This window comes from Melanerpes formicivorus, unplaced genomic scaffold, assembly GCF_026170545.1.
Source record: "Melanerpes formicivorus ecotype bairdi unplaced genomic scaffold, bMelFor1.0.p_v2 SCAF_5, whole genome shotgun sequence".
Taxonomy (NCBI): domain Eukaryota; kingdom Metazoa; phylum Chordata; class Aves; order Piciformes; family Picidae; genus Melanerpes; species Melanerpes formicivorus.
The window spans coordinates 20,413,997-20,428,253 of record NW_027142357.1 but is presented as its reverse complement, the minus strand read 5'-3'; the positions used below and the strand labels follow the sequence as shown (position 1 = coordinate 20,428,253).

At 38.5% G+C, this 14,257-nt stretch overlaps 1 protein-coding gene across 2 annotated transcripts in view; it reads right to left on the bottom strand.

Annotated features, from left to right (window-relative positions):
• TLK1 (tousled like kinase 1) overlaps positions 1 to 14,257 on the bottom strand; it is a 68,959-nt gene that overhangs the window by 36,795 nt on the left and 17,907 nt on the right. For both annotated transcript variants that reach the window (XM_068138609.1, XM_068138608.1), the window contains exons 2-3: positions 6,620 to 6,738; positions 2,699 to 2,770 (exon numbers count right to left, since the gene is read on the bottom strand). In XM_068138609.1, coding sequence (XP_067994710.1) covers positions 2,699 to 2,770; positions 6,620 to 6,733 — 186 coding nt within the window. In that variant the 5' untranslated portion in view covers positions 6,734 to 6,738. The remainder of the gene's footprint in view (positions 1 to 2,698; positions 2,771 to 6,619; positions 6,739 to 14,257) is intronic.

Sequence of the window (14,257 nt, the reverse complement as noted above, 5' to 3'; positions counted from 1 at the left end):
TACTTTTTATAGGATTGTAGAATGTAAGTAACCAGATGCTATTTAAAGAACAAAGTTCTAAAAAAATGATTAAAATATTTGGTATTACAATTACAATTCAATTTAAGTGAATACAACTGACAACTTCTGAAAATGGGTTAAGAAATCCTATTTCATTATTCACTGTCATTAAGACTCTTTTTTTTCTAGAAAATAGAAGACACCTGGAGGAATACTGGGACTTTTTGAGGAAAAAAGTGTATTTCTATTTTAGCATCTAAGTTTTGGAATACTCAAATAAATAAAGAATACCTGCCCAAAAGAATGGATTGAAGTTAAAACACTGCAGAGACTGCAAATAGTCTAGTATATAGCATCTAGTGGGTGGACCACTAGATGGATAAGGAACTGGCTTGATGGCCGCACCCAAAGAGTGGCTGTCAATGGCTCCATGTCCCAGTGGAGGCCAGTGACAAGTGGAGTCCCTCAGGGATCAGTCCTGGGACCTGTCTTATTCAACATCTTTGTGGGGGACATGGACAGTGGCATTGAGTGCACCCTCAGCAAGTTTGCTGATGACACCAAGCTGTGTGGTGCAGCAGACACGCTGGAGGGAAGGGAGGCCATCCAGAGGGACCTTGACAGGCTGGAGAGGTGGGCACAGGCCAACCTCATGAAGTTCAATAAGAGCAAGTGCAGGGTCCTGCATCTGGGTCGAGGCAATCCCAGGCACAAATACAGGCTGGGCAGTGACTGGCTGGAGGGTAGCCCTGAGGAGAGAGACTTGGGGGTGCTGGTGGACAAAAAGCTCAACATGAGCTCTCAGTGTGCACTTGCAGCCCGCAAAGCCAATCAGATCCTGGGCTGCATCAGGAGAAGTGTGGCTAGCAGGTCGAGGGAGGTGATCCTCCCCCTCTACTCAGCTCTGGTGAGACCCCACCTGGAGTACTGTGTCCAGTTCTGGAGCCCCTATTACAAGAGGGATGTGGAGGTGCTGGAACGTGTCCAGAGAAGGGCCACAAGGATGATCAGAGGGCTGAAGCACCTCTCCTATGAGGACAGACTGAAGGAGTTGGGGCTGTACAGTCTGCAGAAGAGAAGGCTCTGAGGAGACCTAATTGTCGCCTTCCAGTATCTGAAGGGGGCCTACAGGAAGGCTGGGGAAGGACTTCTCAGGATATCAGGTAGTGATAGGACTAGGGGGAATGGAATGAAGTTGGAGGTGGGGAGATTCAGGCTGGATGTGAGGAGGAGGTTCTTCACCATGAGAGTGGTGAAACCCTGGAATGTGTTGTCCAGGGAGGTGGTCGAGGCCCCGTCCCTGGGGGTGTTTAGGAGCAGGCTGGATGAGGCTCTGTCCAGCCTGATCTAGTGTGGGGTGTCCCTGCCCATGGCAGGGGGGTTGGAACTAGATGATCCTTGTGGTCCCTTCCAACCCTGAATGAAACTATGAAACTATGAAATATGGACCAAACTCTGAAAAAACTTTGCCTCCCCATCTCATGTATACAACTGGAAAATCGTATTTTTTTAAAGCAGAGCTGTTGCACCTATAGTCTGATCTCTGTGATCACTCAACTACTCAGATTGCAGTAACTCATTGTAACCTTCAGGCTACTGCCACACACTTCCATACCCATACCTACATCTGAGCTGTCTCTGCCACAGTGCCCCAAGTATTTCTAGGAAAAGCCATGAAGAAAAAGAACAGGCAGACAGACTATTCTGTTAAGTAAACAGTACAATTGTAATGAAAATCCCGCTGAGAAAGGCAAGGGGGAAAAAAAGCAAAGCAATGTGTTTTTCTGAAGAGCAAAACATGAAATCACACAGAGAGAACATTTATAAATAAAGTATCACCCTTGAGAACCAACCAAATTCACTTGCTGGTCAACCCAGTATAAAAGCAAACATCAGACAGTAGGGACACCGTAGTGACCAAGTGAATGAACAATTAGGTCCCAAAATAAAGCTTTAACATGTGAGAATAAAATCAACAGCACATTACAAATAATTCTCCTTCTGTCATGGCACAAACTGAGGTCTATGTTGGGCTAGAAATCACTCTTGCTTACAATGGGTATAACCTTTTTGATGCAGTCTGTGCTGCACACAGCCAAAACCTCCCAAGAACTCATGAAGCCCAAACCAGGTAAATTATAAGAGCTGCATTAGCTTAGCCTGGAGAGGAGGAGACTCAGGGGTGACCTTACTGCTGTCTAAAACTACCTGAAGGGGGGTTGTAGACAGGCAGAGGTTGGTCTCTTCTCCCAGGCAGACAGTACCAGAACAAGAGGACACAGTCTCAGGCTGCGCCAGGGAAGGTTCAGGCTGGAGGTCAGGAGGAAGTTTTACACAGAGAGAGCGATTGCCTTATTACTTGTAAGGGGGAAAAAAAAAAAAAGATAGCAGACTATCTTTTTTGCAAATGAAAGAAAAAAATTTCAGCTCCAAAAAATGTATGTATCCTCCCAGCATGACTACATAGACAAAAGATGCAGAAATAGCTAGTTTCATGAGCAAAAAATCAAAGCTTTTATGAAGTCATGTCTCCCCCTCCAAGAGATTGTATCTTTTAGTAAAGTATGATTTTTCTTATCTAGCAGTGTACTTTGCATTTTACAAGTTTTTACATAAAATAAGGCAAAGTGGGATACCAAATTACAACACGTTAGCATTGAAGTTTTGAGGTAATAATTACTCTGCCCAATATACTTACCTCTGATTCTTTATCACTTAAAGATCCTAAGCTTCCGAAACTGTGATTTGAACTTTCGTTATTTGTTGAGGCCTACCAAGACAAATAAAATACTAAACATTACATACACATTTAAAGAACAGATAATGCACTGTTACCATTCAGAGTTACAACAATTAACAGTAATAAAACTTCATGCTTGCAAGGAAAAATTGATTAACTACAGAGCACATGCGATTTTCAAGGGGCATAAGGCTGAAGGTGGATGTTTTGAGAGGGCAGAGTAAATTCTTTATTTCAACTGTTTTTAAGACAAGTAAAACCCCAGAATACTCAAAACCATTTCAGTCTTACTCAGGAATAGCAAAACATCCAATATTTTGCAACTGAATGATCCCACAGAATTACTGTATTTTTAAAAATTAAAATTACAAAGCAAATATTGCTGAAAGTGCTGGAGACTACTACACATTTTCTTCTTTTCAAAGGAAAAGAGGGTTTTGTTTTCCCCTACAACAGACACCAGAGATCATTTTTCCAATCCACTCAATGACAGAAGATTATGACCTATTCACAATATTATTTTACATTCTTGAAACAAACCACTTCCATCAAAGTAACAAATTTTGACTAGTAAGGAGAAAAAAGAGGGGGGAAAAAGATAAGAAACTGAAATAGTACCAAGTTACAATGTTTATTTAGAATTTTTCTAAGGTTGATTTATTCAGAGATCTTTTGAACACAGAATGGCAACAAGGACATTTTATTGAAAAAGTCTGTTCCACGTTCACGTAACAAAAAATGTCAACATCAGTTGAGCTTCTTTTTATTAAAAGCAAAAGAAAAAAAAAATCTTATGTTGTTGGACTATTCACTTCCACTTATGAAGGCAGAACAAATACATTGAAGTGAGACAACAACCAGTTCCAAGGCAAACATTCTGCTTTCTTCAAAGCATTAAATTCCAGCACGGCATCACTTTGCAGGACAGCACTGACCTGTGACATCATGTGAGTAACTAGACAGTCTCTGAATTAAAATTTCTGGAGAAATGTTACATAAAACCAAAACACTTCTATGTGTGTTCCCTTGCAATGTCTCAGTGTCTGGTCGTCTGAGTCAGTTAAAAAATTATCTCAATAAACTATATCCAAATTTACACCCTTGCTTACTGAGAAAGCTTGAAGATAATTAGGCTATTTCTCCCCAGCAATTACCAAACTCTTCAGCAAAAGAGCGGGTAAGGGTAGGCTTTCAGTATAATCCAAACAAGTAAGCATCCACCTCATTCTGATTACTGGTAGACTAATGACCTAGAATGTTTTGGAAAAATAAATGCAGCTGCAATGTTTGTATTCTTTTGTTAGTTTAGGAAAATCAGAACTTGGTACACATGGGTTTGAGTAAGTACACAAGAGGAATTATTTTTTGGGTTTGCTTTCAAAGTGAAAGCAGAGCAATGAAGAACATATTTATACATCACACTTTCCCAGGTACCTCTGTACATCAGATCAAAAAGGGTTTACCAGTTTTTAAAAACAAAAATCAGATAACCTTCTCTCCAAATCTCCCATCAAAACTAAAGGCTGTATTAATTGAAAACAACAAACCCAACCAAACAACACAACACAAAAAAAATCCTCCAACAACTAGCATATTCCAAACACAGCTCAGATCATGTCATGTAATTGGCTTGGATACACTAAATGGTCAAATAGAAAAGAAATATGAACTAAACTGATGTAACTGCCATTTTACTGACAGTGGGATAAATCACAGGACTAGGTATTTCACTCTACCTTCCTATCCAAACAAAAAGTAGGCAGGAAAAAGAAGAGATACTGCCCTCTACACTGAAGATCACTTGTGGAATATTACAAATGAAAGGTAAAAAGAACAGTGTCTCGGGTAAAGACCTGCATAGTAGTAGTAGATGGTTCTGAAAACAGTTATCAAAGTGTATGACAGTATAAAAAAGCCCCACTTCATCCAGCTATCCATTTGGAAGCCAACAAATACAATTATCTGTTCAAAAAGATTTTGGAATGTGTCAAGAGACAAGAAATTTATGTTTTACATGGTAGAGTGAAAAAGGAAATTAATTGTGGGATTTTGTTTGTGGGGTTTGGCTGTTTGGTTTTTTGCGGTAGTGCTTTTTTTTTGTTTTGTGTTTGTTTGGTGGTGTGGTGGTTTTTTGGGTTCTGTTTGTTTGTTTGTTTTTGTTCGCTTTTCCCCCTGGCTAATTTGGATGAACAAACTGAAAGTGGAACATAAGTTAGCTAAAATGGAAATCAGGTAACAAAACACACTTGAACAGATTGGACATGGTAAGCAGCAACTCATAGGGGATCAAAGTTTAAAGAAAAGGAACCCCTAGAAACTTGATAATTACTTTTAAAGACAATGTATTATACACAGAGCAGTAGACAGATTGAGGAGGAAAGACTGACAAGAAGGCAAGGGACCAACACAGCTGTATAAAAAAAAAACTAATAAAAGAGTTTATAAATACACTACAAGTTAAATCAAGGTAAAAGGTGGTACAGATCTAGTCATGAAAAAGGACAAATAGCCATTTGAATTACAAGCAATTATCTTAACAATTGTAATGAGCTAGCAAATTAGATGAGTTAAGTAGTACTCAAAGAGGATACCTAAGAAAGAACCCAAGGAAGAAATAAAGACAGGCCTGAATTACTGGGTTTGTCCCCATCTAATTTTAACTGTAAGATATGACAGGCATACATTTTTGCCATGATAATTAGAAACAATTAAATAAAAAAACATTGAATCAACCACAGTGTGTCAATCCAACCTGACTCCTAGCCCCAAGCATTTAAGTCATTTCTTGGTTCAGATGGTAGTATCAGAAGTGATATGTCAGCTTTCTTTGTGACAATTACCTTCATGCCACTCTCTAAAACAAATTACGAAGATATGATGCAAGATTACTATGCACTGAAGTCTTTACAACTTGTGAATAGTAATCAATATATCACACACCTCCAGAAATTTCATTGACGTCTGCTATCAGCTATTATTTTGTTCTGTAATCTAGACAGGTAACTAAAATGTGGAATAGGAAGTGAAAAAATACTAACCAAGCTTGTGTAAAATACTTCAAATACAAGGACACTGTAAACACTTTGGAACTAAAATTCAAATGTACTTTTGTCATGAAGGAAATATGCAAAAAAAAAAGTTAGTATTATCTCTTGTTAGCATCAGATTATTAAGTACTGCACTTGGTAAATTGAAATGCACAAATACAAAATGGAGGACCTCTGGCTAAGCAATAGTATTGCAGAAATCTGTCTTGGAAGTTGAAGCCAGTACCTTGAATGGAATTTGTAATACAGATAAATTTGTTTTGTAGCTGTATCAACTGAAGGACAATATGTAGCGTATAATTAAGCCCTGCTACTTAATGTGCCTAAGCTTTTTCCTCAAGTGTTGCATCATGGTTCAGACACAAACGGAAAGACTGCAGAAAATTTACATTGGAAAGTTGAAAGAATTTAACTTTGTTAATCTAGATACATTACAAACAAGTTTATCTTAAAGACAGAGCACACACCAGACTCTGCACCTTTTCCAAGCCAGACTGTAAGTAGTTGGCTACCAGCAAAAGAAAAAATGCCACTTAAATACTGAGAAAAGCTTCCCTCTGATCACATGTACACTAAACTACAGAGTCTGTATAAACCAATTCTTTGGCGTTTTTAAGAGTAATTCAATGCCTAAGTCATAGATAGGTTCAGGATACACAATCCTATCTTAATGCAAAATAACAGAACAACAAGGATTTTCCTGAATGCATCTTCCAATCCAGTACTTTTGCAGATAAATCACATGATTAACACACAGGTGAGACAGTGTGAGGTAAATTAGTATTTCAGAGATGGTAGGTAGTATGTATGGATGACTGCTCTTAGAACTCACTTTAGCTCCAACACTGCAACTTCCAGTACTCCCAGTGCTGCCACTTACTACTCCCGTAAATCTTGCTTCTAACAATTCTTGTCTTCTTGGGTCCAGGCTATGAAGCTCATCCATTGCTCCTAAAAAAGATTAATAAACTCATTACATTTGCAGTGGAATATTTTACAAACAAGCCAAACATACCACTGGTCTATGCAAAGGAAGGATTTATATCCTCAGCTTCACAATGATTCACTGTTACCTAATAATGACTGCACTCAATGAATTCCAGAAACGTTAGGTAAAGTTCTACGCATTGGAACAGCCTTGTCAATTTTGGTGAAGACCAGAATCTGCTAAAGGCATGTAAGAGACATGGAGTCTGCAGCATATAGTACACCAGCTAGGCAATTATTTTTAGATTAGAAGTTGACAGGAACAAAATACTTTCTAGCATAAAACCTCCCAATTCTGCAGTGCCCTTGTTTTCTGTATTATTTAAATTGTATAGGCTATCGACATAATGTCCAAGACAAACAATAATCATAGGAAGAAACGGAAAATCAGAAGGAAGACCACAATCCCAAACACGCAAGGGAATGCGGGCTTATATGGAGCTTAGAAGGGCAGAGAAGCAATGAGTGGGATCAGCACTATGAAAGAAAAGGATGCCACCCAGAGGGACTTGGACAATCTTGAGACAGGCCCAAGGCAATCTCATGAAATTCAACAAGGCCAAAGTGCAAGGTCCTGCACCTGGGTCAAGGCAATCACAAGGACAAACACAGGTTATGTGAGGGGTGGCTTGAGTGCAGTCTCAAGGAGAAGGACTTGGGGGTACCAGCTGACAGAAAACTCAACATGAGCTGGCAATGTGAACTTGTAGCCCAGAAGGCCAACCATGCCCTGGGCTGCATCAGAAGAAGTGAAACCAACATGACAAGGGAGGTGATTCTCCTCCATTCTGCTGGACTACTGTACACCTGGACTACTGTATCCAGTTTTGGTGTCCCCAGCATAAGAGAGACATTGAACTGCTGGAGTGGGTCCAGAGAAGGGCCAAGAAAACGATCAGAGGGGGCTGGAGAACCTCCCCTATGGGGAGAGGCTGAGAGAGTCAGGGCTGTTCAGCCTGGATAAGAGAAGGCTCCAGGGAGACCTTATAGCAGCCTTCCAGTACCTGAAAGGGGCCTACAAGAAGGCTGGGAAGGGACTTTTTACAAGGGCTTGCTGTGATAGGGGAGAGGTTAGACTTAGAGGTAGAAGCTTGAGGAGGGTAGATTTAGACTGGATATTAGGAAGAAATTCTTTACAGTAAAGGTGTCTCACAGACACTGGAACAGGTTACCCAAGGAGATGGTAGATTCCTCCTGTCTGGAGGTGTTCAAGGCCAGGTTTCAAAAGACCTGGAGCAATCTGATCTAGTGAAGTGTGTCCTCACCACTGCCAGGGTGTTCAGAACTATATGATCTTCAAGGTCCCTTGCAACCCAAACCATTCTATGAATCTACAAGCAAGAGACTCTTACACAGGTGGTGCCTTCAACAGCACCCTGCCAAACAGGGTAAAGCAGTGCTGCTAGCACTGGCGGGGAAAGCAGGGTGGAAGGAATTGGAGTAACAAAAGGAGGCTCTGATGAGCTCAGCCTACATGAGTAGGCTTCAACATGTTGTGCAGCTTTCTAATTTATATTTAAATCATGCTGTTTAATGAGTCTGAAAGATAATCGAGTCAGTCTTCGGTATTTACACAAACTGCATTCTTTGTTTTTATCTTTTCAACTACTTGAACATTCAGTTTATCTTCAATTTGAACTATTTCAGTTGTTTTAAATAAGATATGTAATGCCAAAGTCTTTATGCACTATTTTAATAGCATATCCCTCAAGGACCATATAAAGTGATATAGACTCATTCTTTTCAAGTAAGACATCACTTAACAAGTTTGTACTTTTCAGTCCCAAAGGACAACACAGCAGTTGAAAAAGGACTGCAAATAATAACTATGTGTATTCAAATAGAGCTATGAAAAAAAGCTTTTGAAATTCCCTTTTCATGAAAGCTAGTGTTTGCCAAGTTTAAGTGCTCCTGTGAACTTCCATCCATCAGTGAAGAATCTTGACAACGAAGACATTAGCACAGCTACCATTAATAGACATGAGACACTTTCTTATGCGACTCTTGCCTGTTTCAAACATTTAACATTCAGTAACTAGCCAGACCCTTCTGTACCACAAATCTTGGGTGCTCCTGGTCGTGCAGCTAGTTCTTATGGTAGGGAAAGCACCAACTACTATTTTGCTAGTTCAAAAAAAAAAAATCACCCTCATACCCGCAGGAAGGCAGATGATGGTGAATGTGGTGCCAGTGCTCCTTCACTGCAGACCCCAGGACCCAGACCTCCTCTGATGGAAGAAAACCACAGCAAAATGATTGAAATGGAGACATTTGAGAATTGTGGCCTTGCCAGAGGCTTCTTTTGAAAAAGCAATTCATGAGTGGCAGGTTGCAGATACCATACCACATTTTGTTTCTGGAGGCTGGGGAGTTTCTCCAAACAGCAATGTACGTAGTTGGAGGTCTCTTCTTTAGCTATGCAGGCTGGCTCGTTACCAGCAATTTTAACACCACTTCTGAACTTGTCTAGTAAAAATTCCTCCAATTTCTGCATATTTTAGATTGTAAGCTCTCTGGGGTAAAGACTATTTTGCTACATGTATGTGCAGAACAATCAGGAATCCTCTTTAAACTGTTGCTTACTAAAAATGTGTTTCTGTACTGCATCCAAGAGTTGGAAGAACAAATTGTACACTTCTCATATGTGCAAAATAATCTCTTACATTTACACATTGTACAATTGTGCAATAAAGCTTCTTCTATTTCCTTTTTTTTTTAAAAAAAAAAAAAAAGTAGATGTGTACTGTCATACCTTTCCTACCCTGCATCTAATCTACTCCTTAATGGGAAAATATTGCTCTGAAAAAATGTAAGAAATTAATCATCCCAGATTTGTCAGGCAAGTTTAAATTACTCTTTTGCTTCATAAAAGTACTTAAGTGCATGTTACTCTGAGGTAATCAGTATTAGTTTACCAGAGTAACCCATTTAATGAAGCACAACTAGGAATATTTTGATTTACTAGCCAACTTGAGAGTCACTGCCCACAAAAGTTCAGAGCTCACTTGAAATTACTGATGTAATTCTAGCAATTTCAAATCATGTATATATTACAGAAACAGACACTACCACACTTTGTATTGTTTGTTTTATAAAATATGGTAAAACAATAATCACTGTCGATAGCTAAGGCTCAAAGTGCTGCAGGGTAAAATTGCTACTGCAGGGCTCATCTAATGGATCTAGATACGAATGAACAAATAGATCAGCAGCCTTGGGTTACCTTACTATTCAGAATGTCAGTTTAGCAGGTAGAGTGGTAGTCCACAGCACCACAATGCAATCCAGTTTTTTTCTCCTCAGATTTTGGAGCCTATACACACTAATGGAGGCAGTGTAATATCTTCAGTATTTCTGCTGGAGCGTTCTTTCATTGTTATGTTTGGAGATTTTGTTTTGTGGGTGTTTTTATTTTGTTGGTTTGCTGGGTTTTTGTTTGGTTGTTATTGTTGGGGGGATTTTGTTTGGTTGGTTATTGTCTGTCCTGGTCCCCCCCACTTCCTTGTTAACCAAAAAGCAACACACACTGCCATCCTTGCCATGATGTGAAGGACAAGACAAAAAAAAAAAAAGCTGGATGCAAAGATTCTTTCAACACAGAGCAAATTCTAGTAAGATCTATTAAAGTGCCTTCCTCATTCATGCTGTAATTTAAAATACACCATTCACTCCTAGACACAGCTGGTTTTTCAAGAACATACAGTTCTGTACAATCCTTCAAGCTTTCACCACAAGCTACCTTCTTTCAAAGGTACTTCATGTAAGGGACAAATACATTAAGACTTTATAAATTCTCCTTCTGACAGAACACCTTGCTGCCCACAAGGCTGACATAATTTACAGTTTTGAAAATAGACTTCTTGCTTAAACTAATTTTATTCCTATCTCTGAAAGTTAACTCACTAATTCAAAGCATAAGCAATTATGTTACACAAGTAATTACAGCATACTTACAATGACACTAAATGAAAGACAAGCATTGCTACCACCCACTGCCATTCAAACTTCTACAATCTTCTGAAAAGAATACCTGAAAGATTATCCAAAATTCACAGAAGAGATCTAAACCCCTAGTTTTCTTTGCTTCTTGTAACCACTACAGATTTTGGAATGTTCCTTCCAATAATTTTTTTTTTTTTAAAGTTACCAACACTAACTGTTTTATTTTTGGGGAGTGGTGCTATCTTCCATATTAATTTCTCTTTCAGAACCATATACAACCTCTCCTCTAAAAACTGATGTAAATCACACAGATCTTTTTTTTCTTGTCCTGAAAAGGACTCCAAACTCTTTTGAGAACTTATGCAGTGAGTTATGCTGAAAGTCAAAGCTACAAATTCAGAGAAGCAATTCATTAGCTTTTTCATGGCATTTGGTATAATCAGTTATACTGTACTCTAACTTACCAGGAGATGCAAGGAATCACAAGGATTTTCCATGGTAGTTTAAATTTGTCATAACCAGTGACCAGAAAATAAGTGCAACTACACCTGTACCCACTGGACCCACATGCTCAACTATATAAATACTTGCAAAACATCCAGCTATTTAACTAAATACTAGCTCATACCTCAGTAAAATTGCCATTTTAGGAAAACGTTTATTAGTGTTGCAACCGCAGGTCTTCACTCCCTAAAACTGTGTCTTTTTGGATACACACTTAACTACAGTATCAGCCTCAAATACCGCCAGACTACAGAGCAGCATTGCAGACCCTAACACATGACTTGATAAATCAGACATATTTTTCTTTTCCACTATATACAGAATCAAGCTCCAAGACTCAATCTTTATCTTTGACTCTCTTATTACCCTGAATGGATCTTGTTATCTGACAATCAATTACAGCTTGGAGATGAAGAAAGATCAACAGCTTCACACATTGTCAGCTTTCTACAATGAAGATCAAGTTCATTATGCAGAAACCAGATTCTTAGAACAGCCCTCCAGATTAGATTGAGGCCCCCTTCTCCTGAATTCAAGGCCAGCACAAACCACCTTTCACTTAAGTGAAAGGCATACTGGTTTGGTCTGGTTTCTTTAACAGACTTATATGCATATAGCTTCTAATGCCAAAGCTACTTCAACACAGAGACCTATCTATTGAAGATAAGAAGACAGTTCAACAATAGCCCAAATGTAAATTGAATTTCCTGATGTGCTCCTTCCTAGTAGGCACTCAGATTTTATGGTAACACACATGGTTTGGGAATTTTGTCCAAGAAAATTACATTTTTAGGAAGACTTCACATTAACATTGGTAATATTTACCACCATGTACTCTCTTTGCTGACATAGCATCAACTCAGTAGATGTAAATGATATCCAACTAAAAGGGCAAAGCATAGAAAAGGAAAACTTTTTTTAAAGTATACATTTCAAATGTCAAGAAAAGCAGCTTTTTTTATTTTAATAATCTGAAATTCCTTTAAAGGCATCAAACAATCTCTGAAGTTATGAATACCAGACTTTAAGCATAGTAACCATACCAAATATAGAAACCGCTGTTTAACAGCATGGCAATGCAATCCAAGTCCTTAAGTAACTATTTATTTTAATTTGGAATATCCTAAATATGCATTTATGACATTACATTGATGTTCTAATAACAATTATGTATGACAGCTCTTGTCATTCTAGAATTCACGTGTACCTGCAGATAAAAGCCTTAAAATATCAAATGCAAAACAGACTATAGAAAATTACTAAAAATACGTATTTTAAAACCCTCAAGAAGCTGCCTAAAAAAAACTCACACAGCTAGTTTTCTTCTTTCGCCAACATGAAGATGTGACCTGTCTCTGCATCCACATTTCCTTAACAAGTGAGCCACTCTTATATCTTCAATACAATTTTTAAAAAGCCAACAAAACCAAACCAACCATACCATGCACTCAATTTAATTCTTCTTTCTTTCTTATCTTTCTGAAAATCTAGACTTTCCCTATTGCAGAATTAACCAGAGTGGACTTCTTTGTTCTTCTGGAAAACAAGGTAACAAAGCTAACATTTTTGCCTCCAGGAAAACAAACTATTTGGTAACAAACTGTTTTGTAGTTAGGCAAATGCTATCAAACCATCATCACCATGTGATAAAGGTCTCTTCCTATTAATAAGAGAACTTCATATTTATTACAGCTTATACTTTACATATGCTTCAGTACCTTACAAAGCTAATGGAGAATAAATCAATCCAGAAAGAGTTGTCAGTGAAGGAAAGTACACAGCTGTAAAATACAAGTCTAATCAAGTGAAAAGGCATGGCAAATCAAAATACAGGAAAAGATCAAACTGTATGAACCAAACTTCTTTGGTTTTAATTGGAAAAAAATTACTTATGTTCTACATAAAATAGAACATTTGGGCTGTGTGACTGAGAAACTAATAAAAAAAACCAAGCCTCAAAGCTGACCTGTGTTGCTAAACCATGTCATGAAAAGTTCTCTTCCCACAGCATGTTATGTGGAATCATAGAAAACAGAATTGGAAACGGCCTGGAAAACTACTAATGTGCTACGAAAACAAATTGAGATGCTAGTGTGATGGCATAAAGCCAAGCATCAGTAATTTGAGAAGAGTTCATTTCAGCAAAACCAGTCTGCCCCTAGCAGAAGGCTTTGAAGTGCATCACAGTCCACCGTGAATCACAATCCTGAGGCCATAGTCATTCAGCACCGCAGTCTCAGAAGTCAAGAAGGTTCCACTCAACTTAAATCAGCAGTCAATAGGGCAGACAGTAAGATACAATCTCTGAGATTTAAAGTAAAAGGAACAATTTCCAAAACTGTATTTAGCTCCTAACAATAGCTACAGAACCAAAACCTAGAGGATTCTGTTTACCAAGGCCTCAGGATTCTGGCTCTTCCAAAACAGTGAATAACATGGAACAGCTACAAATTACAAAAAGGTTTAAAGTGGAAATTTAGAACTGCTTAAAATCACTAGCTGTCTGATGAGGAGGATTCACTTGTTTTACAGAGGACTATATAGATATTATAACCTCTAAACAACAGGTAACATGAAAAAGTTCAGGGTACCAGATTTGGGTTGAAAACCCTCACTTGAGCTGAAGCCAAATGTAGCAGCAGATGCAACAGAAAACGCATCCGGATGTTGAAAGTGAAACTAGATGCTTGAATAGATCTTATGGGATAAGAAATTCTTAATGAGAGACACACGTATCTAAGACCAGGGTCAGGAAAGAACATAATTAATCAAGACTCATTTTAGATGCACAGTGAAAATGCAACATTTCTTAGCACCTGAGTAACAGTGAAGCACACAACACAGAAAAAGAAGTATAAAACAAGTACTTCTCACTGAAGTTATCTTCTGTTCCTGAAAAACACGCTCCCTGACACTGCTACGTTGTCTGGGTGCTTTTCTTAATAATCCAAATAGAGTTTTAATTCCACAAATGTATCCTCTTAAAATGAGAAAGCCAGTGTTCAAAAGGATGGGCAGAGGAATGAAGGCCAAAAAA